This window comes from Jatropha curcas, chromosome 3 (assembly GCF_041381405.1).
Source record: "Jatropha curcas cultivar XTBG-Jc1 chromosome 3, XTBG_Jcur_1.0, whole genome shotgun sequence".
Taxonomy (NCBI): Eukaryota; Viridiplantae; Streptophyta; class Magnoliopsida; order Malpighiales; family Euphorbiaceae; genus Jatropha; species Jatropha curcas.
This window is the reverse complement of record NC_143153.1, coordinates 27,583,965-27,610,617: the sequence shown is the minus strand read 5'-3', so window position 1 is coordinate 27,610,617 and position 26,653 is coordinate 27,583,965. Positions and strand designations below refer to the sequence as shown.

The window sequence follows — 26,653 nt, the reverse complement described above, 5'->3', positions numbered from 1 at the left end:
GTTTAAAATTAGAATCTTGGATTCTAATTTTAGAAAATGAAAAATCGAAACCAAACAATAAAAATATGATTTCGATTATGGTTTGAAATCGGATGCCATTGATTGGGGTATGATGGCAATTTTAACTCGGTTACTGTTCGGTTTTGATTTGAAGGGGATGCCTATTAAAATGACTAAAAATCACATGTGTAACAAGGTAGGTGATACAACTGCAAATATTAAATATATGAAAAAAATGTGTGCTATAATTAATATATTTATTATATTTCCTCATAAAGAAATATCAAGTCTCTGGTTCACTACATTGCTGCAGTATTTAAAGGGTTCACTCATCATCTCCACTTTCAAATCTAAACCACACCAAAAAAGATTAACAACAACAGGAAATGTCTATATCAAATCTAATTTCTCTCAACCAACAATGGCTTCCAATTCTTGCAGTCTTTCTTCTTCCAATTTTCACTTTCTTTCTCTTCAAAAGCAAGAAGAGAACTGAAGGTCCTAAACTACCACCAGGTCCAAGACGACTCCCCATTATTGGCAATCTTCACCAGTTAGGCGACAGGCCGTACTACGATTTGTGGAAATTGTCACAAAAATATGGCCCTGTCATGCGAGTTCAATTAGGGAGATCACCTGGTGTTGTTATCTCTGGTGCAGAGGCTTCAAAAGAAGCCATGAAAGACCATGATCTTGAAACTTGCAGTCGCCCTTTATCGGTCGGGCCCGGTAGACTGTCATATAATTTCTTGGATGTTGCATTTTCTCCATATTCTGATTACTGGAGAGAAATGAGAAAGTTGTTTATTTTTGAGCTTTTGAGTATGAAAAGAGTGCATATGTTCTGGTACGCAAGAGAAGAGCAGATTGACAAGTTAAACAATATTTTAACAAATGCATACCCTAATCGAGTTAATCTCACAGAGCTAATATTTAACATGATTGATGGTATTATGGGTACTGTTGCTTTCGGAAGGAGCTATGGACAAGTGGAGTTCCAACAAGGTTTTGTTAAGGTGATTAGTGAAGCTATGGATATGTTAAACAGTTTTCATGCGGAGGATTTTTTCCCTAGTGCTGGAAGATTCATTGATTCTTTGACTGGTGCTCTTGCTAAAAGAGAACAAACTTTCAGAAACCTTGATGCGTATTTTCAGAAAATTCTTGAGCGGCATCTGGACCCAAATAGACCTAAGCCTGAACATGAAGATATTGTTGATGTCTTGGTTGGGCTGATGAGAGACCAAGGTGCTTCTTTCCAACTTACTAAAGACCATCTCAAGTCTATTCTCATGGTATCAAATTCAATTTTTCTTTCAAATAATTTTCTTTCTTTTTTGTGGATCTCCAGGCTAATCTTCTAAAACTATAATACATTTTTTGGCAGGATATCTTTGTGGGTGGCATTGATACAAGTTCTGTGACAACCGCATGGGCATTCACAGAGATACTAAAGAATCCAAGAATAATAAAAAAAGTACAAGAAGAGATAAGAGGAATTGTTGGACCAAATAAAAACAGAGTAGAAGGAAGAGATCTTGATAAATTCAAATACTTGGAATTAATAGTAAGAGAAACCTTCAGAATACACCCACCAGTCCCACTTCTGATCCCTCATTTTTGCACCAAAGAATGCAAAATTGGTGGGTATGACATTTTACCAGGCACAACAGTATTCATCAACACTTATGCACTTGGAAGAGAACCATCTAAGTGGGAGAACCCTGAAGAATTTTACCCAGAAAGATTTGAGAACAGTGATGTTGATTACAGAGGGTCCTACTTTGAGTTGGTTCCATTCGGAGCTGGAAGAAGAATTTGTCCTGGTCTGGCAATGGGTACTACAGCAGTTAAATACACATTGGCTAATCTTTTATATGGGTTTGATTTTGGGCTCCCTAATGGAAAGAAATTTGAGGACTTTCCAATGGAAGAAGCTGGTGGTCTCACTATCCATAACAAGCACGATCTTATACTTATTCCATTCCAAAAAAGCACAAGTGGGACTAAGATTTTATTATTTTTTATGTTTGTTTCCCTATTTTAGCCTTTTTTTTTTTCTCGTTGATATCATGTGTTATGCCTCAATAATAAATAAATAAAATGGTGCATCACCATTAAATTTCCTATATTCATGTGTTAGATTTTATTGTTAATAGTGATTATCTCTATATTTAAGAATCATAAATCCAAATATTGCCTTAATGAAAGACCTTCCACCCTTCTTCCTGCCAAATTTTTAATTTGAAATTTATATTCTGGAGAAGAGGTGGTGCAAATAAATAATTTGGATTGAAATTTATGATGAGGTTCTATTGTTACCAAAATAACTCGAATTGATAATATGAATGATTGTCTTTTTTTTTTTTTTCTTTTGGAAAAATAAATGATTTTCTTTTAGAACTTACTACTATACTTCTTACATTCTTGGTCACTTCCAACTCTCCCAACCGAATAATAACTTTGGGTCTATTTAATAAATTTAGTTGTTCTAGTAACTGTTGACTGTTTTAATAGCTGTCAGTGTTTTAACAGTAGTTATCTATTAAATATTAAGTGTTAATGGTTATCCATTATATAGCGGTTTAAAATAAAAGCGTTGGCTAAGATGATTAGCTGTTTACTATAAAATGATAAAAAATGTATGAAAGCGAGAAATAAAGTAAGACAAATGATGAGTATAAGTGTCATAAAGAAATTATAAAATGCTAAATGTAAATAAAAATAAGATAAGATTTCATAAAACACTGTTTCAAATTCTAAAAGTTTGAGTAGATATTATATTATTGAACGCTATAACTATTAGTAATCAAAAGAATTAGATTTGTAATAATAAATAAGTTTAAAGTTAAATTTGATATTAATATTAAATCTTTAGTTTTTCACCTCCTCATTTATGTTATATATATGAAAGTTGAAAAAAGAAGAAAGTTCTAAGCTTTCTCTTTATTCAGTGTTTTATTTGTAAAAGAACAATCTTTCTCGACGACTTGCGCTGAATGGATGGGCTCCGTAAGTTTCGTTTTCTTTTTGGAGAAATTTTTTAATTTTTTCTTTATTTTCTACATTTTGATTGGATAATTTTTTTAATTTCAAAAATTCATGGTAATATATTTGAAGAATTATATTGATATAATAATTCTATTTGAAAATTAAATTTAACAAATTCAAACTTAATCTACTTTTTTTATTATAAATTTAATCTACTTATATTTCTTATGTAAAACGATATTCAACCTTTCTTTCCTTTTTCCTCTTTAATTTGACAAACTGTCTGATTGGTAAGTGATGGATGTCTTTTTTACATAAATTTAGCAAACGGATAGTTTCAACTCTCATAAATAATGACCTAATGCATAAATTCGATTTTATAATTTTTTGCGATTATTTTTGTGGCTTCTTGAATTTTGCAAGGAACTTTTCATAATGCTGTATTTTCACATTTCAATAATAACTATTCTCATGACTAAAATGAAATGTAAAAATGTAGTGTCATTGATATGAAATTTTAGTAATATTTCACTTTGGTGAGAGACATAGTTATTAATGAAATGTGAAAGTGTGTGGTTATAATTGGACACTCTCAAAGTTTAAGAGACCACAAAAATAATCGACAAAAGTTTAGAGTCAAATTTATGCATTAGATGCACGTAAAATATATTTTTGTGAATTTTTAAATTTGTTTATAAAAAAAGTTAAATTTCAAATTGTCATCGTTGCATTCATAAGCTGATTTTAAACGATAACCATGTGGAGCCATAATTGTCATACATATATTAATTGATTAATTGTGTAAGTGAAAGTGAAAGTGAAAGTGATTAAGAAATGATTGAGAAATGGGGAATTAATTAAAAGATTACCTATTCGATTCGATGGCATGTGTTCCAATATTAAGAATGTATATTATATTTATGAGTTAAGATAAGAAAATAGTATCTTTTTGCTTGAATTGCGAAACACCATTTTTTCATGCTTTTAGTTCTCAATCTTAAAATGTAACTTTTCGAATTTTCAAATTATAATTTCCTTTTCAAATTTTTTTTCTTCATTTATTTTGTTGTCATATAATTATTATTCTCAATTAATTCTTATTAAAATAAAATAAATTTTTTTAGCATAATATTAATTGTTTGTCATTAATTATTATAATATATCATTTAAAATAAAAAATATTATAATCAAAATTTATTAAATATTTAACTATCTTTATCAAATTAAATTTGAATATTACAAGTTATAAAATTATTTATTGATAAATAAATTACATAAATATTAGAAATTAATTTTAATAAAAAAATTTGGATCTATTGCCAAATTGTATATGCACTTATCACTGAGTTATGTCTTGGTGTGCATGTAATAATGTTGACTAAAATTGGTAAACTAATAAACTTTAGCTTAACAAAACTCTAAACTTTGGCTTTTTTTAACAATTTTGGCCAATTCTTTTAACAATCATATCTTACAAATTTACTGTCAACAAGTGACTTGTCATGGCGAGGGTTCCACTAATGCCCACATCGGCACCGTAGTAAAGGTTGATGGAGGGAGGCTACAATTGTTAAGAAAAAATTATTTCCCGGTATCAATTGTAGCAATTAAAAGAATTGACCAAAATTGTTAAAATGCCAAAATTCATATTCTTTTTAATATATAAATCCTCGTAGTCACCATTACCAGTCACTATTTACTACCGACTATCACCTTTCGCTACCACCACCGGCCACCACCACTATCTACCGACGGCTTTCATAATTTGATTTTTTTTTTACATTCTTCTCATATTTAATAATAAAATTTTTAAATTATAAAATTTCTATTATTATTAATATTTTTTATGATCTTATGAGATAAAGATTTTAATATTTTTAATTAATTTTCAATATTGTAATTAAACAACGGAAAATAAGTCATTAGGAAAAAATTTTTGTAGGAGGAAAATATTTTCCAGCAAATTATTTTACAGAAACAAACGGATCATCAATAATCTTATATTTTCTTTTTTAATTATTTGAGGAGGTAAATTAATTCTATTTCAATTTCATTCATTCCAAAACTTGAAAACGGTAGTTACACTTGTATAACATGTTTAATTCAAGTAATTATAGCTAGGTTTTGGATTCAAAAATTCAAAGTGAAGGTTTTGGATTCAAGTAAACATGTTTAATTTGTATAATATGTTTTTACTTAGGTTAGATGATTAGATGAAATCAATTTTTAAAATGGTATCAATGTGATAATTATATATATACAACATGAAAGAACTTACATAAGGGCGGAAATCACCCCGGTCTATATATATATATATATATATATATATATATATATATATATATATATGAATGAACTTAACTTAAACCTTTCTTTCTTTTTTCCTCTTTAATTTAATTTGACAAATTGTCTAATTGGTAAGACCTAATGCATAAATTTGATTTTATAATTTTTTGCGGTTATTTTTGTGGCCTCTTGAATTTTGCAAGGAACATTTCATAACCCTGCATTTTCACATTTCAATAATAACTATGCTCATGACCAAAATGAAATGTGAAAATATAGGGTCATTGATATGGAATTTTAGTCAAGATATTTCATTTTGACGAGCGATATAATTATTAGTGAAATGTGAAAGTGTAGGGTTATAATTGGACTCTCACAAAGTTCAAGAGACCACAAAAATAATTGACAAAAGTTTAGAGTCAAATTTATGCATTAGACGCATGTACAGTACATTTCTGTGAAGTTTAAAATTTATTTATAAAAAAAGTCAAATTTCTTGATTGAAAAATAATTTCCTGATTTATACTAATATATGACTATATGTATAAGTAATTCATTTAAAATACTATAAACTTTACGTGTTGCACGATTTTATCCTAAAATCAAATTAATCCCTTAAACACTATAAACACTATAAACAATAAAAGTGATGGGACCCACGCATCACGAGACTTGAGTTAAATTTCAAATTGTCATACATATATTAATTGATGAATTGCAGATGCTACTTTTCTTTTTATCAAAATTTTTTTTTTATTGTGTGAGTGAAAGTGATTAAGAAATGGGGAATTAATTAAATCATTTATTTATTTTTTCAGGTATTACATTTTCTTTTTATATATATATATATATATATATATATATATATATATATATATTGACATGCCCATGTAATATGTGTATGTATATAATTGTGTTTTTAATAAAAATATTTAATTTCATTTATTTAGAATATAAGTGAGGTGATAGATTCGGATAGGTTAAATTTATATTTATATATATATATATATATATATATATATATATTTTTTGACATAATGAGAAAAATTATATTTTAATGCTTATTCTGGTACCCATATCATTATCACATCACCCACCCACCAATTAGTTATACTACGTGGATGCAATAGCCACCTAATATTTCCATCAACGCCAAGGGCCTCTGCATGTGGACGTAGTAGGGGTGCATGGAACGATGTAGAAAGAAGGTGAATTATACAATTTCTAATCACACGGCTATAACTTGTGCACATTTTAATATTTTTTTACGGTATTAGATAATACAGTGTTTAAATTGACTTTTAGATATTAATTTAGTATTTTATAAAAAGTTAATTCATACAAAATTTAACTTTTAGCGTTTTATGAAAAGTTATTCAAACAGCTAAACGTTAAACGGTACTCAAACAACTAACAACTACCAAAACAACTAATTTGGCCAAACATATCCTTCCATGCACAGCTATTAATATTTAAGCAATTTCCTTCAATATTTGTATTACATAGAATAAGCACCTGTAGTGCAATTCATTAAAAGAACTTATCAAGTATAATTCTTAATTAAATGAAGCACATTGGATTGTCTATGATAGATAATTTAGAAATAAATTTGTTTATTTGAATATAATTATGAAAATGTCGTTTTTATGTTAGAATATCTTTTATATCTCCCCGTTCTTGAGTTGTATATTAGATTATCCATTTTGTACACTTGAACACTCTTACACAGAGAGATGTTGCTAAAATTTCGATGAATATATAGTAGAAAATCCGCCTTTATATTTATATCTGCATAAATATTCTAAATAACATAGGTTGATAATGAAAATTTAAGAAAATATAAGGAGATTTAGGATATTTATTGATATATATATATATATATATATATATATATATATATATATATATATATATTGATGGCTTGTAAGTTGTATAATACGCTAGATGCCTCAAACGTGAGCATGTGGCTAGATTGCTAGACACATTCGAAGTCATCTATTGTAGTCCACATGTTGTACATTAAGATTGAAATGCTTTGAACTAGGTAGACAAGTTAACGCAATTCCCAAATAATTGTTGCAGTGAGAAGGGTGGCTGCCGATCTACTCCATAATGCCATATTGGAGGGTCAATCTCTCATGCCCGACACAAGAAACGTATACCAAGAATTAAACTTTATCATCTTCTATTTCTTTTGATTTAATCCAACTAGTTGTTAACAATTCCACATCAACTAAATAGTTAATCTATAAAGCGCATATTAGTACTAACTTTTTAGCATTGGTTGATCACTGGACTTTACATTGGAATGCTTCATCTGACCATCTGCATGTTACACAAATTTAAAGGAATTCAACCACATTTATCTCATCTAGTCACCAACTATAAATCGGAGAAGTAAGAAACCTTGCTAAAAGTCATTAAGATAAAGAATATAATTGGTCATCTTATGGGCACTAAAATTAATTTGTAATGAGAATTTCATTCTCTTTTCATTGTTAGTTATAAAGTAGACATAGCATTTTTCTTTATCAAATTAGTAAAACCTTTTATAATGAAATACATTTGAATTCGACAATCAAATGAGAGAAAACTGAAAAGAAGAAGGTCAGCTTTATATAGATGTACATTACAACTGAAAAGAAAAAGAAAAAGAAAAGGAGTCTAATACGCTAACAACTTTGAATAAAACAAAACAACTAAGCATCCTAAAGAAACAGGATTTATTAACTAAACAGCCTTAAAAATAGACCATCAAATCCTAACAGGTTGAAGGAATCCAACTAAAACACAAAATCTCTAAAATATATCAAACTAGGATATTTACACTTATTTAAATACACATAATAATAATTAGACATATTAATTATTATCACGTATTATTAATGGATCCGGGTTAAAATGGCTAATAATGGGTGTATCCATACCTATCCATTAATTCCAACAATTTTAAAAAAATCTCTCCTTCTAGAAATACTTTGTGATCTCATACTTAAAAAAGAAAATGAGAATTATAGAATGAAAAATAACATTTAATACATATTTGTTGAGCTGGTTTATACAATGAAAAACAACATTTTCGCTATTTAAACTTGATTTGAAAACTAAAATTTACTTATATGTAAAAGAATTACTTACATATTTGGCATCAACTTGGTTTTAAAAATTTTAAGTAAAATATTTTGAATTATTTTTTTATGCCATTTGACCTTAAACTGTTAAACATTCGGCTTGAGGAACTACAGCTGACCATTCAACGTGTTCGAATAAAAATATTTAAAGGTAGAAAATTATAAATTTAAGCCCAATCGAAAATATATTTTAGCCTTCGGGGCTCGGGATGAGCCGCGGGACCCAGTTTTGTTCTCTAGGATCACTTTATTTCATATCGATTACTGACAGAGTCAATTTAGAAAATGTATGAAAACTTAAATAGTACTTGGTGTTTTTTACCACGTGCGTTGCATTGTTATTGTTTGGTATTTTTTGTAATTTATACTCATTAATTTATTTTTATATAGTATTAAGTATGATTATAATTTATTCTTAAATAGTATTAATTTTGTAATATTCAAATAATAAGCAAATAATATTTTTCTTAAATTAATTTTAATATGATAGAACAACGTTAAAAGCCAAGTATATTTAATAAAATAATTATAGAAGATAAAATGAATGAATTATTATTAATTATAAGATTAGACTTTAATTTTTTTGAAAATGATAAGGTTAATAGCATCGATTTCTTTTTAAAAAAATTAAATAATATGATCCTATGTTATTGGATATTGATTTGAATTCATGAAAATCAAATAAAAAAAATAAAACTCTAAAATAAATAATAATAATACAGAACTCAAATATTCCTGAACCTCAGCATAAACAAATTCTGATCGGTAACAGAAAAGATCATTTTGATTTTGGATTTGATACCGTTTTAGATTAACGGTATTGAGATCGACAAATTTCAATTAATTGAAAGCTTTGAGGACCATATTATATCCATTTTTTGATTTTTTTTTTTTAAGAGTGTTTTGCTTTGATTAATTTATGTTGAGATGTAGAGAATATATAGTTATTTAAAATCCTTTAGTATGCGGTTCTTATGTTTATAGAAGAACCTGTTTCGCAGGAATTGAAAATGATCTAATAGTATATGATATTTTGACAACCAATATTCATGAAAAAAGAAAAAAAAATTAAAATGTTGCCTTAATCTATACCATATAAATTGGAAAACTTCAATATAGATAAATAGACATAAATTAAAAAAAATTCAAAACTTTGAAAGTGATATATATATAAACATGTGAATCAATATCTTTTATAGGTTTTTTTTTTTTTTTTTTTTTTTTTTTTTGCATTTTGAAGTTTATTTTAAAATTAAAATAATAATCTATTTTTTAAACAATTAATATCGTAAATAATCAAAAATTGAAAATTCAATTAGAATAATATATTAATATAATAATATTTTTTTTAAACAATGAATAAAAAAAGTATTAAAAACTCTAATTTATCGATTATTAAAAACTCAAACTATTATCAATTGATCAGTAACTAAGGATATTTTAGAATTTCTAAACTTTCACTAAGATTATTATAGGTAATTAATCTTAAATTTAATTTATTTTTCCCTCTTTTTGATTCATTGTAAACATAAAAGTTTGCATATTTATGCTTAGATAATATAATACGATAAAATATTGTGAAAAATAGCTTAGATCATCGGTGGTGAAAATAAATAAGGGGAATAAGTGGAAGCATTGATCCCAACACACTCTAAATATTCTTTTAACATATGGGTATTAAAATATATTTATTTTCTTTCATTTGGTATTAAAATATGAAGATTTTAAAAAAATTTCCTGCAAATTATTTTAGGAAAACAAACGGAGCTTTAGTAAACCTTGAAAATACCTGATTTTTTATTCTTGGTTTAGGTGAAGTTGACAGAAGAATTGTTTTTGGTCAATTGAAAAGGTTTGCATATCGGGAATTACAGTTGGCGATGGAAAACTTCAACGAGAAAAACATACTTGGACAGGGAGGTTTTGGAAAAGTTTATAAAGGAGTGCTTCAAGATAACACGAAAGTAGCTGTTAAGCGTTTAACTGATTTTGAAACTCCAGGAGGAGATGGAGCTTTCCAACGTGAGGTTGAGATGATAAGCGTAGCTGTTCACAGGAATCTACTACGGCTGATAGGTTTTTGCACAACACCATCAGAACGCCTTTTAGTTTATCCATTTATGCCGAATTTAAGTGTGGCATATCGTCTAAGAGGTATTACTTGTTTGCCTTATATTTAAATTGAAGCAACTAACAATTTGCTTTTTCATTCATTGGCATTTTCTGCATTGTAGATGTTGCTAATTTTATATATTCCTGAAAGCATGCGCCAAACATATTGCTCAATGATCATGTAATAGCTGGTCAAAGGAGGGCTGGAATCCACACATTGATTCTTTTTTTGTTTTCGCAATTTGTGTTGAACCGTATGCATCAAAAGGCGCATGTACGGTTTCTAGAGGATAGAATTTTATCCTAATCAACTGATTATCGAGAAAGATTATTTTTTTTAGTTCGAGATGTAACGCATACCTAAGGTTATATATGCTTAGAGGGGTAGGTAGATTTTCTGTATCGAGCAAACTAAGAACAACTGATTGCATACCATTTGACATCCCTGTTTAGGTCTATTCCAGAGTGGATAAAAGAATACTTCAGTTAGATTGCTATTATTAAAATTCAGAATGATTCAAATTTGATAAAATACTTATCAAAGGTGCACAGGAGAAGCTTTACTAAATTGGCATTAGAAAGTCGTGTGGGTCCCGCATATGTATGGCACAACCCAAGAGGGGAGGTGAATTGGGTTTTCTAAAAATCTTTTAGAATTTAAAAACAGAATATAAAATTCTAAGTGTAGCGGAAAAATATAGAACTCGTGAGATTAGAATATGGATTAGAACTACCTCACAATGTTCTATTCATAAAAGATAGAAAGACAATGCAAAGTGCAGCTATTAATTAGAACTGTTTCACAATGTTTTATCTAATATCAGAACTGTTTTATGAAGGAAAACTATTGAGATTAGAATTTCCTCATAAAGTTTAGAAAATCATATAAGACTGTGTGAGAGACAGTTATCGAATTTAGAACTGCTTCACAAAACCTTAATCAAGTATCAGAACTACTTTATGATGGAAAGCTATTGTAATTAGAACTTTCTCATAAAGTTTAGAAAATTAATTAGAAACCCAAGCAGTGAACTATACTGTAACTAGAATAACGATTTAGAACATGGTATATTCACTTATCAGAATTCCAGAATTCTAATGTTCAGAAAAGATAAGACTTATTACAGTTTTAGAGCATCTGAATCATTAACAATTTTAGCATTTCTAAAATATAAACAGAAGTGTATTAAAAGCAGTATCAAGCAAACTTCAGAAATTAAAAGATCAACACAGTGATTTATAGTGGTTCGGCACTAACTCGCCTACATCTACTCCCGAAGACTCATCTTGAGATCCTCAACTATGTTATCTCTTTTCAAGAGTAAGGGACAAACCAACAGTACAAGGCAATAGATCAACACCTAGATCTACCTTTTATCCCACTAGATTTTCCAAAGGTTCTAATTAATCTCAACCCTTTCTGTTTTTGGCAGAGTACAGAAACTCAATTCAAGACATTAGAATCTCACATAAGGAGAAGGTCGCTTGATAGCCTCTTTCACAATAGCTTCTAACCTAAGCTATTACACACAAACGTTTATCAAATAAAAAGCCTGTCTACTATAGATTACAGAATCTAAATAGACAGAAAGAAATGCACATATAAGCACATGAAAAACAGTTTATCAGATTAGAAAATCGTTTAGAACACAGAACCGTTTTTCAAAAGTAGTTAATAACATTCTTTTCTCTTTAAAGATAAAAACGTGAAGTGTAAAGATGAAAAGAAAAATGGGGGTAGAGAGTAAGTTTTGAGAGAAAAAGATTTGATCAATGAGAGAATGCTCTTAAAACGAAAACTCTTACTTCACCATGGCTCAAGACGTGAAAGCTCCTATTTATAGAGAGCATCGTGTCTCTTACTTTTGGAAAGTGGATATTTCATTTGAAATCAGAATATTTGCTTTCCTTGTTTAGAAGATACGAAAATCTTTAGTTACCAAAAGTTTATCTTATCCTTTTTGGTAAGAAGAATGAAAGACGATTTTTCTTATAATCAAAAAAGATTTTCGAAAGCATTTTTATTTGGAAAATATTTTTCGAATAGGTTGCTCTTACTAAAAACGAAAAGATTCTCCCTTCATTTTAAGGTAAGAGAATAAATTGAAGTTCATTTAGATTTTCATAAGATATTTCCGAAAAGTAAAGTGTATGATTTATTACCAAAAACATTTAGAGACGTAATCTCTTTAGTTTTAGGAAATTAAATCATTTTAACTTTAAAGAATATTTTTCGAAAAGAATTTATTTTGGAAAATCTAATTTCCGAAAAATATTTTTGTTGAGAGAAAAATTAATTTATGTGCTCATATATGAATTTTCTCTCTATCCTACAAAGTATCCTAAATAGCTAACCACTAGGGTCTTCGAATATCTTCACACACTATGTAGGACTTGCCTTGTACGATTTCTTCCCATAAGGATTTTGCATAAAATAATATTAGCACAAAGATAATTTAAATTTATTTGTTTTATTTTAATCATCAAAATCTGAGATTAGAAATTGACCATTGAGCCAACAAGTCGTCTGCCATCACTATGCTTTGTACTACATTCCATAACTTCAAAGAGTGTCTAGCTGCTCAATAGATAATTTTGGAGTAGACCATATATTCCCTATCAACTTAGTATGTCGTTCTAGATTTCTTTTATTACAGAGATTAGGCAAGGATAAATCCATATTATCAGGGACATGGTGGAGGACAAGAGGAAGTTGGATGTTTGAATGAGAAAATTTTATTTCGACTGTCAACCATGGAAGCTGTATGCTAAACCTAATAAATTAGATAGTTATTGAAAGATGGTGAATTTCAAACACTCATCCATGTTGAACTTGAGAATTTACCATTCAGCTGAATGTTAATATTTGATTTTTAATTATCATTTAACAACACTGTGTCATTGGGAAAGGCTTTGTCTGCAATTGACATGGTACAGTATGTTTACTAAGAATTTTGTATTTGAATAGGAATTATAAACTATGTTCCGATCATGAAAATAGTTATAGCACTGATCTATATTGCCAAGGATTAGGAAACCCAGTATACATTGTATTATCGAATTCTTAAGGAATATGATTCCTATGAACCTTGTGCACCTCTTTCACATGTAATTTAAAATAGGACATTGAATTCAATAATATATATATATATATATATATATATTACTTCCGTCCCAAGTGTTGTTTGAGATAATTGCACAAGGATTAAGAAAATCATTAAATAACCTTAATTTCAGTGAAAAATAGTTGTAATTGAATACATACTCTTATATCAACTCTATAAATAATTAATGCTTATTTAGTGGAAATATCAAACATAAAGGGTAAAGGTTGAAACAAGTAATAATGCTTTTTCTAAATTGACAAATGAAGTGGGATATGAAAAAAAAAAAAAAAAAAAAAAAAAAAAAAAAAAAAAAAAAACTTAAACAACACTTGTAGTGGGACAGAGGTTATACATCTTGTACAATTCTTGTCCAGTTAAAAAGATAACGGCCGTTGGTGTTAGGTTGACTTGTTTTAATCTTGGGTGCAGAACGTAAACCTGAGGAGCCTGTTCTAGATTGGGCAACAAGAAAAAGGGTGGCCTTAGGTGCAGCACGTGGACTTGAATACCTTCATGAACATTGCAATCCTAAGATTATTCATCGGGATGTGAAGGCTGCCAACGTACTATTGGATGAAGATTTTGAAGCAGTTGTTGGTGACTTTGGCCTGGCGAAGTTGGTGGATGTGAGAAAGACTAATGTGACAACTCAAGTTCGTGGGACGATGGGCCACATTGCTCCAGAGTATTCATCTACTGGGAAATCATCTGAGAGAACAGATGTCTTTGGTTATGGTATTATAATTCTAGAGCTTGTAACGGGTCAACGAGCAATTGACTTTTCGCGCTTGGAAGAGGAGGACGATGTCCTATTGCTTGACCATGTGAGATAACTGAGCATGAGAATGCATTATTATTTTGCTTGTATTTTCTCTGCTTCCTACCTACACTTACAAAGTTATTTATACTAGTCTAAAATTTGCTTTTGAAGGTCAAGAAGCTCGAGAGGGAAAAAAGACTGGATGCCATTGTAGACCGCAACCTTAATAAAAATTGCAATGTTCAGGATGTGGAGATGATGATCCAGGTTGCATTACTCTGTACCCAAGCATCGCCGGAGGATCGTCCAGCAATGTCAGAGGTGGTACGGATGTTAGAAGGAGAGGTTCTGGCTGAGAGATGGGAAGAGTGGCAGCATATTGAGGTTACGCGCAGGCAAGAATATGAAAGGCTGCAAAGAAGATTTGACTGGGGAGAAGATTCATTATATAACCAGGACGCTATGGAGCTATCTGGCGGAAGATAATGCTGCAGAATTATCTACAGCATTTGTTGAAGCCCGTAGTATCTTTTTTTTGGGTCAGCTTTGATATTTCCTTTCCTTTTTATGTAGGATCATGTATTTAAAAAAGAAAAAAAGAAAATGCTCCATGATCTCATACAAGTTTGACTGCTCAAGTGAGATTTTCTCCATTGTTTTTTCTTTTTCATGTTAAATTTCTGTAGTTACAGTTTGTATAATGAAACCATTTCTTGGTGTTTGTATATTTCTCTTCTTTACATACAAAAAGAAGTAGAAAGAACGATTCTAATTTGTCCTCAACATTTCTAATACCACTGCAATTTCATAGCTTTTGAATAGAGAATAATTAAATAAAAATAACTATCTTGAATCAATCAATTTAAATAGATATTAATTAATTAACACAAACTTGTTTTTTGACTTAATAATAAGAATTATGCTCCAAGGAAGTACACTAAAATCTCAATCACTAATGGAATCTGTGAAAATGAAATTGAGTAAATTTTCATTTTACCAAACATAAAAATACGAAATTTCAAATAAATTTCATAAAAAAGAAAAGAAACTTTTTGTTTTTGTTAATACCCAATTAGTTCTCCCTCAAAAAACAACTGCAACATTGAATTAAATTTTACTAAAAGGAAGAATACAATTTCTGACGTATGGTTAATTGGAAATATGCCCTAACAAGTAACTGCCAAATCAAAGCAGAGACAAACCAATGCGAATTCCTGATAGAAAACAAGAACAATGGCGATAAAGTGGCAGAGAAAGTATCATTTGAAGAAGATAAGCATTGCACGATCAACACCATCGTAATCGGCGTGACAGGAAGCACCCATTTACTAATAATGCAACGTTTTGTGGGTTTAACCTTTGACAAACCAACACAGGAGTAACATTGGGGTCGTGACATGAAAAGGAAGATTAAAATGGCTAAAAGAATTAGAAATACTTTGAATGGTAAAGGATCTATGCAAAGTAATTCTAGGGCATAGGAGATTCTATTGCCAGCCATGAAAATCATATTAGAAGAAGGATTGGTAATTAGCGATTGATCTCTCTTTATACGCTAACAAGCGGTTGTTTAGCAATTTATATGAAAACTTTGCCCAGTAAGATATTTGAAAAAGGATAGAAATATTAGCATTCAAATTCTAGACTTGCTAGTTAATATAAATACTTAAAAGGTCTTTTTCGGTAAAAGTTTTTCAAGTGGGATTTATTTTTTCTTTTTACTATTATAAAATAAACATACTAAAATAATTAATTTTGCCCAACAATGCCTGCATATTAATTACTAATTTAAGAAGTATGACTAATTTACCTGCGGAGGAGGCGCCGGTCATGCATGGCTGACTGGTGTGATTTGCCGTAGGAGCAGTGACTGAAATAGTCCATCAGCGGCGCGTAATGAGTGATTTTGAATATGAAAAGAGGCAGTATTAATGGGAGTAGCCATTGCACTATTCGTCTTTTATATTTTACCTTTGACTCAAAAGATAAGTACCACGGAAATATAAGGTAGATTAGTAAGAGAGCTGTTATATGAAGATAAATGGGCATGGCTTAGGATCTCGAGAGAATTTGCTTCTGTTATTATACTGGTTCATCAGGAATTGGTTGATTGGAAAGGAAAAGAAAAACTAACTGTGTTTGAAGGAAGGGATCTGTGCATAATAATATACGAATAATTCCTGATATTTATGGCAAAGTTTTATGAACTTACTTCTTTTTTAAATAGTAAATGAATAAGTTTTACAGGCTAATCAAATAACTTCTTTCCTAGAACAGATTATAATAAAATGGGTATTGTTGTGGAGAAATAAAAATGTTAGATTTCCATACTCATATTCTAATCAATATAAATATTCAATGGAGAACAGAATCTCTCAACATAGTAAGTACCAAACTCAGTCCAAATAGTTAGGGGAGCGCCAAAACAGTAAGCAGCGATTCAGTGGATCTTGATTCGTGCTTCTTAACCAACTCTCACTCTTTCTTTTCACCGAAGCGGGGAACTCTTCTTATCGGAAGAAGGAGACTCCTTACTTTGATTTGAGAGAGATTGGATCCTTGCCTTTGCTTTGCTTCCAATACGCTCGGCTTCAAGCACTGGAAGAAGACTCACTCCTTTTCTCTATGATCCTTACCAACTATCCTAGCCATAGTTCTCTTAACCCTTAGGAGATGGATGATGAAACAAGTAAACCAGACCTTCCACGAGTGCTACCAATCGTGGAAGAACGAGCCTCTCAGTTCAGTAAAGAGAGTTGTAGATTGTCTAAATAGTTAAGGAGGCCAAAAAATAATTTTACTTAATTATGGAGGAGAAAGCTATTTTTTTTTTCAAAACAATTGTACTGAAAAGTTAAATTTTTTTTTTTTTTTTTTTTGGGGCACAGCCCCCTTAAATCTGTGTCCACCCCCTGAAAAGAGTACATATTTTACGAATCTTATAAGAAACCATGATAGAACTGAATGGTGAACTTGAAAAAACAATTGTTTTACAAAAGCAAGATTATTTATTTCTTTACTTTTAAGCATATTAGTGAAGGAGACTCAAGCACAGGTAAGTAATAAGCTAATACTGGTTTAATCCAATAACACTTTAGTCGTATTCAAGATTATAAAGTTGCAAGCAGCAACCGAACTAAATTAATTAAAAGAAATGAAAAGAAATAATTTTGTAATTAACAGCAGATTTAATTGCAAGCCATTTATGAAATACAAGATGTAGCTGTGACAAATTTTTTTGAGAGTTGCAAAGAAACCCTCAATAACAAACCACCACTAAATGCAACTTTGAGTCATAAATCTCACCTCCTAATTAATTACATAATAACCATGCAAATCGATTTTTATTTATGTATTTCATATTTCAAGTTCAGAACTTTAAATATAATAACCATCAGAATCCTAAAGAGTAATAAAAACATCAAGCAAATCTTGCATTTCCTTCCTTTGACCACTCCTCCACAGTGCAATCCTTTCATCTATAAGAGGATTATGAAAGCCTCTTAAAGTCTTATTAGCTTCAAGAACAAATTTTTCCTGCCCAACAAGATCAAGCCCTAGCAAGAAAGGCATGAAATCAGAAATACAAAATGCGTATATGTATTTCAAGACAGCAAAAACTGAGTCCACATGTTCTATCTCCACGCGTCCTGCTCCGGCATCAGGCATTGCTTTACCAAAGTATCTTTTACCAAGCACCATTTTTCTTATCGCATTTCCGCAATAATGCCTTGCAACAACTCGCAGATTGACACTATTGTTGGCCTTGTACTGGTTATGGATATAAAATACAAGATTATCAGCTTCTTCTGTTCGTTTGTCGTGCTGCCACTTATGTCTAGCAGGTGAAATAATTTCTGAAGTTAATATTTTTCTCATTTTTCCATTGGTCATTGTTAGGGACGACAATGGTAGTTTCATAACCACCACTCATTGCTTTAGCAGAAAGAATCATTGGCCTGTTAGAGAAAATGGCGTCGTTTTTCTTGAGCAGGTTGTTGGGCTTGGTTCCCTTCCTATGTGGTAAAAGCCCATATTTTGAAGTCCACTAACTAATTATTGTTTTACAATTATGCCCCTCAACTAACAGCCATATTCCTAATATTTTTTGGCTCTCATTTGATCGACACACAACCAGAAATCGTGTGAGAAAAACAGAGGAGAGGAGAGGGTTTTTCTGCACAACCCCATCCAGCACCAGTCATCGTGTTCTGGCGATTCCCGGAGTTCCAACCGTTGGATCGTTGTGATTTTTGGATATGTTGTTCTTTGCTCTCTGTTCTGGATTCTCACCGTAGGGATTTTGATTTGGAGGTTCAGAGCTTGAGTTCTGGGTCTGAATCCGACGCTGTCCTGTTCTGCTTCCAACTCTGCATAGCTTCATCTTCTTCAGCGTTTTCGGCAGTCATCCTTTGTCGGATTGAGCTGATTTTTGGTGAGCTTGTTCCTAACATCCAACTCTTGATTCTGGCTGATCAGTTTAATTTTTGGATGAGTAGAACATTTTTAAATGTATTGAGAACAACAGCTGTGTTTTGTGATCACTCTATTGTGTTGCTACACATTTGTTTGTGGTTGTTTGCGGTATAGCTACATATTTTGATGGTTGTAGCTTGCTGTAAGTTGTAAGACAATATTTGTGATAGTGAACTTTATTTTCTTGGACCGGAGGAGAGGTCCGTGGTTTTTATCCTTCATACCGGAGGAGTTTTCCACGTAAAAAGATTTGTGTTCATGTGGTGAATGTTATTTTTGATTGTGAATGATTTGGGACAGCTTGTGTTGCTTGATTAATGTTGCTCATTGTTACTCCTAATAGATTCATTCAAGTGGGGAAGTTTGTGTTGTGAGGTCAGTTTGTGTTACTTCCCATCACAGGTCACTCGCAGTAATCGGACAATTGACAGGAATAACGTTAGTTCTCCCCAAACGAATAAGACAAATATCGGTTTTCATTTCTTTCATGAATTGGTAAACCCATCTGAACGTCGGTCTATACCTGATCATTTCTGGTATGTTTCCCATGACTGGCCAGGGAGGTACAGGGAGATTTTTGCTGGTTCTTTAAGAGCAGCTCTCCTTTGAAGTTTTATAACTGTACTAACAATAGAGATTAAGAGGGTGACAAGTAGATATTTGATGGTGTTGGTAGTGGAGACTGAGGTGAGGGAGGCTGCGGCGGCTGTGGTAAGGAAAGCTGTGGAAGAGACGTTCAAGGCCATATTGGTTTTGCCCTAAAGTTCAGAGGAAAGAGAAGAGACTTGCTTTACGTAGCTTAAGATAGGAGGGTTTACTAGTGAGTTAAATCTTGATTTGCTGAAGATGTTATTGTAAATAATTTATTTAATAATATAAAATGACCAAACTAAAAGCCAACTCACATCTCTAGGTCAAGCTAAAAAATAAAATGGAAAATTATAATCTTATCCCCATATTATGCTAATTAATTGCTCTGTTTGTGTGTTTTATAAAATACACTACTTTGTCGTAATATTGTTGTTCTATTTAACTTAATTAATTTTAGATGTTAAATGTGAAAGAAAAGACACAAAATCCCCTTTCCAATTCTGACAAAAGAAAAAAGAGAAAAAAAGAAATTTTTGGAGCAAAAAAGCCCTTGACTTTGAGTTTTTTGGTTTCTCTAAATTGTCTTTTGCCTCATGCTTCAGCTTTTGGATTTATCTTCTTGTAATTATCATAAAGGAAAAGGAGCATTTTGCAAAGTTATGTAAAGAAAAATTAAATCCATTAGAGCGCTAGGAGATATTTTGTTCATTTTGATCTTTAACTTACTAGGATAAGCAATTTAATAATTTACAAAGAAATGAGAAAAGTAATCCTAAGACTTGCAGAATATCTTTATGTTCATCGTTTATTGAAAACTTCAATTTTTTTTCATCATTTGAAGACTGAAATATGGAAAACTTCAAATAAACACAGGTAAATCAGATCACATTCAGTTTCCAAGCAAGGTAAAAATAGACTTAGTTGGACCTTCTCATCAGCTCATTCTATTATGGTGGCCATTAGAGAAGGGTAGTGGGAGATTGTGCATGAAACGGAGATGACACCTGTAAATAGGTATGGCCACCGGTTCATTTTGAACCGAAATCAAACCATACTGTAGATGAATTGAAATCAGACTGGAACTGTCGGTTTAAAATTTTGAATTAGAACCGACGGTTCAAGGGCCGGTTAAAATATATATGAATGTTAAAATCTGAACAAACTAAAAGTATCCATTCAATAATTTTTGTCCTAGTTTTCTTTTCCAGTAGTCCCTTATTATTGTCCTGTTTCTTTTTTAGAAATAAATAATACTTGAAGTTTATTTTGTTACCTTTATTTAATATGTTTGTCACCAACAAATATAACAACCAAACTACTACATTATTAGAATTAATAATCTTGATACAAACAAAATTAAAATATTTATTTAATCAAATGTTTAATTATAATTCGATTAATTTCAGAAATAATTTTACATTTATCATTTAATTTTAATAGATATCAACATAAGGGTACATTAAAAAAGACAAAGCAAAAATTATAATTTAACAATATTAACTGAATTTTCTTAATATATGTGTTAGTCAAATCAGGACAAAAATTATAAGAGAGATGGAGTAAAAATTAGAAAGAACTAAGTAATTATACTCCAAAATAACGTTATATAATCTCCTTTGATAATAAAAGTTTTTAAGCCTAATATATCAAAAATACTCTTGAACTTTATTAGTTTTTACAATTTTCCTATATTTTAATTTTTTTTTATTAATTTTACTTCAATTTGAACGTTTTATAGTAATTTTACTTCAATTTTTTTTTATTAATTTTACTTCAATGGCGGTTAATGCTAGAATTACAAATATAAAAAAAAAAGTATTTCCAACATTTCTAAATCATCATGTTACACTTTGAAAATTTTAAAAAAATTCCGTTTCTCTATCCAATTAATCTTACATAAATTAAATTTTAATTTTAAAACAAATGCGTTATCTAATAATTTAATAATATAAATTTATATTACTGAACAAAAAAATCCTGAAACATGACATAAAAATTAATCTAAAGAAATATAAATACGTACCTTATTTTCATATTATCTATATTTAAGGATGAAAAAAAACCTAATTGTTGTAATTTTTGGATTGGTTATATACTTAAATAATTAGTCATTTAATTAAAAAATATAACTAAGTCCTTAATTATTTTATTTTCATGACTATCAACCATATGTCAATATAATTAGATATTCAAGGAACAGAAAATATTATTTTTATTATTAATTTAAAAAATAATGAAAATATTTTTTTATTTATAATTTCATCCTTAATTGCAATTGAGGATTTAATTGTTATAAAGATAGATATTAAGGAAAAATTGATAAAAATAATATCAAAAATAAAGTCAAATTATAAAACTTGCACAGTTGGAGGGATTTTGACGCATAAAATCAAGTTTTTATGAATGAATTTCAATAAAGAAAGCAAATACTTTTATTGTACCATCGCACAATTGAAATCAAAATTTACTGTTATCTAACGACTTATATGAGATATTTATAACAAAATTCATGTTATCTAATCTGTATTCAATGTAAAGCCTTCTCTTATATACATTGCATAGATATAGACATGGGAAATGAGACATAATATGACACGTAATGGACATGACAATTTTTTAAAAAATATGCCACAATATATTAAAATTTAATTAAAAATTTAAATAATTAATTAATTATTCATAATAACACGTAAACATAAACTTAAAAACGGCTGAATATATAATTTTATTTTAAACTTTATTACTTTAACTTTATGATATTTTGTACTTTTTTTTATTTATCAAACACTTTAATTTATAAAATTATCCTATTAAACACTTCAATTTGTACAATTAGATCAACTATACTAACTACAAGGACATTGGTACACACTGAAAGTATACAATTAATTTCTGCGGTGAATGTGAAAAGAGAAAGAAGCACTATCTATGTCAACGAAGACAAACAAGATTCTGCACATCAGCATCGCAACTCTAAACTCTCTCGCACTCCTCTCTTCTCTCTTCTATATACGGACTACTCATCTACTCCATTGATATTTTCCATATCAATATTAGAATAAAATCTAAGTGATCCAAGTTTATATGAATTTGATTTTAATGTATCTAATTTTAATTTTAGTGCATTCTATTATGATCATTTTTTTTCTTTTTGTACATACCTTGTACACCTATACGAAGGGTGTCGTATAATGTAAATCATACAATACAAATTCTTTCACGTTCAACTATCAAAACTTTACAACGATGGGTTTGCATGGGTCTTCTGTTATCTCCCTTCTTCTTTTTACAATTGATTTTCAAATCCTTTGGATCTATATACATTTATTGGGATTCTGACTGATTGTTTATGATTCCATTTCCATCTATGCTAATACTGGTTCAAGATTATAAAGTTGCAAGCCTAAATTAATTAAAAGAAATGAAAGAAAGACTTTTTTTAATTAATAGCAAATTTACTTATTGAAACAATTGCAAGCCATTGATGAAATACAAAAGCGTTGTAAAGATACTATCAATAAAGCCGCCACCACATGCAACTTCTACTCATAAATTTCACCTCCTAATTACATAATAACCATGCAAGTCGGATTTTATTTATTTATTTCAGATTTCAAAGTATTCTGAATTAATTGCATATCTTAATATCCCTCCGTTCATTCATTCATGGCGAAGTAGGATAAAGATGAAGAGCCAAACGTGGCTTTGGAAAAGCCACCACGGGATTGGCCGGAAAAAGCTCGTCGACTCCTTCGGAAAGATCAATCTTTTCGACATTATCCGGCAGACTCCAAGTAAAGCATTGAAGCATTCTTGCCAATAACATAGTAGTCATGCAAGTTCCGAGTAAAGCCGCGATGCAACCGCGCCTTCCCGTGCTAAATGATATGAATCTCAAGCCATGTTCGGTCAAAACCACTTCTCCTTCATTCAAATGGCGTTCAGGGTCGTACTTGAGTGGGTTAGGCCAGGTCTTTGGGTTTCGGCCCAGACCATATCGGCTGAGCATGACCCAACTACCTTCAGGGATCAAATAACCGCAAATTTCAGTGTCTTGCGCAGCAACGTGAGGTGGGTTGAAGTAGGCTACAGGATGGAGCCTAAAAGCTTCTCTTGCACATGCCTTGACATAGTTAAGATCAGGGATGTCTGATTCTTGGACAAGTCTGTCTTTTCCGACCACCCTGTCTATTTCTTCTGTTGCTTTCTTTAGAATTTCTGGTTGGTTTAGCAATTCTCCCATGGCCCATTCCACTGCGTTTGAAGGGTTATCTATTGTTGCTATCATAACTTCCTGAAAAATTTTTGTAATACAGGATTTTGTAAGGATCTACACATGTATGTATTTTTTTTTAAATAAAAATATCATATTTATTATTTCTTGAATTTGTAAGATTTATGTTCTATCGAGGGTCTTTTCATTTCATCTTATTTTATATTGAAATTCTTGAAAAAGGAAAAAAGCAACAAATGGAAAAATCAAAATATCTTGAATCAGGAAAATATTTAAGCTTGTAAATATATAGGTTTTAAGTTCTTACAGCTACTTGACTCTTGATCTCGTCAGGTGTCAGCAATGGCTTTCCATCAGAATCCTGAAGAGTAATAAAAACATCAAGCAAATCTTTCATTTCCTTCCTTTGACCACTCCTCCACAGTTCAATCCTTTCATCTATAATAGGATTATGAAAAGCCCTTAAAGTCTTATTAGCTTCAAGAACAAATTTTTCCTGTCCATCAAGATCAAGCCCTAGCAAGAAAGGCATGAAATCAGAAATACAAAATGAGTATAAGTATTTCAAAACAGCAAAAACTGAGTCCACATGTTCTATCTCCACGCGTCCCGGTGCGCCATCTGGCGTTGCTTCGCCAAAGTATCTTTTACTGAACATCATTTTTCTTATCACATTTCCACAATAATGCCTTGCAGCAAGTCGCAGATTGACATTATTGTTGGCCTTGTACTGGTTATGGATATAAAATACAAGATTATCAGCTTCTTCTGTTCTTTTGTCGTGCAGCCACTTATGTTTAGCAGGTGAAATAATTTCTGAAGTTAATATTTTTCTCATTTTCTTCCACTGATCATTGTTAGGGACAACAATGGTAGTTTGATAACCACCACTCATTTCTTTAGCAGAAAGAATCATTGGCCTGTTAGAGAAAATGGCGTCGTTTTTCTTGAGCAGTTCACGTGCAATAATTGGACAATTGACAGGAATAACATTAGTTCTTCCGAAACGAATAAGACAAATATCGGTTTTCATTTCTTTCATGAGTTGATCAACCCACTGGAAAGTAGGTCTATACCGGATCATTTCCGGTATGTTTCCGACGAATGGCCAGGGTTTTGGGCCGGGAGGTAGTGGGAGAATTTTGCTGGTTTTTTTGAGAGCAGCTCTCCTTTGAAGTTTTATAACTGTACTAACAATGGAGATAAATAGGGTGACGAGTAGAGCTTTGATGGTGTTGGTAGTGGAGGTTGAGGTGGCTGGGGTAAGGAAAACTGTGGAAGAGACGTTCATGGCCATATTGGTTTTTCCCTAAAGGATTTCAAGTCCAGAGCTACGGCGAATGAGCGTGTGAAAGAGGAAAGAGAAGAGACTTGCTTTTGCTGGATAACATGCACGTAGCTTTCGATGGGTATTTATAGGGGTTTATTATTAGTGAGTTACATCTTGATTTGATAAAGGTATTATTGTAAATAATTTATTTTATAATGTAAAATGATCAAACTAAAAGCTAACGCGCATATCTGGGGGCCCATTAAGTAAATATAACAAGTAATAATTAAAAACTGGAATGAACAGGAGTAAGTGTTATTCGACATGAGAATAACGTTGCACGATCTTCTTTGACTGTGGATAAGTTTTTGTGGATAAGTTTAACAATAAAGAAAAGCAATTTTAATGTTATTATACCGTACACAACTTAAATCAAAATTTTACTTTGCCCTCTCATTTAATAATAGCTGAACATTTATTATTTTATTATTTTATATTTACGCATTTTTTTATACATAAATAGCAAGTGGTATTTAAATAAAGTCACACAAAATACTAAATACTAAAATTTAAAAAAAGTAAGTCATACTATATTAAAAAATATAATTTATTATTAGTAATAATGTCTGGTTTATTTCGTCTTTTCACTTATATCAAAAGTGGAGAGTGAGAGGTTTGCGGTTCGAATCCTTTCGACCACAAGAGTTTTCATCATTTTAGTGAACAAAATTACCTTTAATATATAGTCCGAAATATTGTTTCAACTTGTTGAGCCTCTTAATAAATAAAAAAATATATAATTTGTTAAAATTTAAATAAATAAATAATCATTCACAATCGCACATAAATATAAACTAAACAACAGTAACTTTGGTATGTCTATTTATTTAACTTGAGAAAAGCAGCCACAGGTGGAACCCAGCAGACCCAACGTTCTACACGATTTAATAAATCCTGAGAAGAAATCTATCTAATTGATTGTTTGATAGGTTATACAATTATTTATTAAAGTTAATAATAAAATATCTGAAAACGACCTTGATTAGTTAAAAAAAAAAAATTTTTTGTATGTCTTTTTTTTAATATTTACTAATAACATTTTAACAGACATAAATATCAGTTATATGAGGAGTGATGAATGATAAATCAGTTAAAAAAGGATCCTTTATAATATCTGGAATGAAAGAATCCAACATCTGAATCAAAATTTCCTTAGAGAATAAATATTATAACCTATTCTACCCCTCAAATTGTAAAAATTGATATGAATAAATATCTCACTCGCACACACCAATTTTGGAACAAATAAAAGAGCATGAATTAATAAACACATATCATCATAATCACTCTTGAAAGAAGTAGAAAATTGAATAAGTTTGACAGAATTTAACAAATGATAATGTTTATGTATGTATAATATTTCTGACTATTCTAAGTAAGAGACTAGAGAATAATTACCAAGCGAGAATTTTGAATCTTAATGTTTGAATATTAATTACATAATAAAGTAATTTTTTAACCGAGTATTATTTATTTTGAATCATACTAAATAAAACTCGATCCATTCTTGATAAATCTTTTATCAACTCTCATCTAAAAGGGAGATAGAGGCGTTTTACTTTTATTTTTTCTTCATCCTCTTCTGTTTTAATCTTTTCCAATCCAAATAGGTATATTCCTATTTTTCTCTATTGC

The 26,653-nt window shown here is 30.3% G+C and overlaps 3 protein-coding genes and 1 pseudogene across 3 annotated transcripts; 2 read left to right on the top strand and 2 right to left on the bottom strand.

Moving 5' to 3' along the window:
* Positions 1-283: 283 nt before the first annotated feature.
* LOC105628014 (2-methylbutanal oxime monooxygenase) lies at positions 284-2,010 on the top strand. Its single transcript, XM_037636365.2, is given in 3 exon segments — positions 284-1,295; positions 1,388-1,981; positions 1,984-2,010. Coding segments are annotated over 3 exon segments (1,530 nt in total). The 5' UTR covers positions 284-386.
* Positions 2,011-10,078: 8,068 nt separating this feature from the next.
* LOC105641724 (putative LRR receptor-like serine/threonine-protein kinase At5g10290) lies at positions 10,079-14,901 on the top strand. Its single transcript, XM_089719296.1, has 4 exons — positions 10,079-10,082; positions 10,221-10,562; positions 14,057-14,451; positions 14,559-14,901. Exons 1-4 carry the CDS (start codon positions 10,079-10,081, stop codon positions 14,871-14,873), a joined length of 1,056 nt encoding a protein of 351 aa, XP_089575422.1. The 3' UTR covers positions 14,874-14,901.
* Positions 14,902-17,765: 2,864 nt separating this feature from the next.
* Positions 17,766-19,877, bottom strand: LOC105641723 (valine N-monooxygenase 1 pseudogene; annotated as a pseudogene).
* Positions 19,878-22,876: 2,999 nt separating this feature from the next.
* On the bottom strand, positions 22,877-25,061 carry LOC105650274 (valine N-monooxygenase 1). Its single transcript, XM_089718768.1, has 2 exons — positions 23,996-25,061; positions 22,877-23,748 (listed from the first exon to the last, which is right to left on the bottom strand). The coding sequence occupies exons 1-2, from the start codon at positions 24,983-24,985 to the stop codon at positions 23,119-23,121; spliced, it is 1,620 nt and encodes a 539-aa protein (XP_089574894.1). The 5' UTR covers positions 24,986-25,061; the 3' UTR covers positions 22,877-23,118.
* Between the last annotated feature and the right edge of the window lie 1,592 nt (positions 25,062-26,653).

What these genes read in the sequence shown, in the direction of transcription:
- LOC105650274 (XM_089718768.1), bottom strand. Translation starts at nt 24,985, where the DNA reads ATGGCCATGAACGTCTCTTCCACAGTTTTCCTTACCCCAGCCACCTCA. An exon ending in AGATCAAGAGTCAAGTAGCT is followed by an intron (nt 23,749 to 23,995) that starts GTAAGAACTTAA and finishes AAAATTTTTCAG; the next exon opens with GAAGTTATGATAGCAACAAT.
- LOC105641724 (XM_089719296.1), top strand. An exon ending in TGTGGCATATCGTCTAAGAG is followed by an intron (nt 10,563 to 14,056) that starts GTATTACTTGTT and finishes TCTTGGGTGCAG; the next exon opens with AACGTAAACCTGAGGAGCCT. An exon ending in ATGTCCTATTGCTTGACCAT is followed by an intron (nt 14,452 to 14,558) that starts GTGAGATAACTG and finishes TTGCTTTTGAAG; the next exon opens with GTCAAGAAGCTCGAGAGGGA.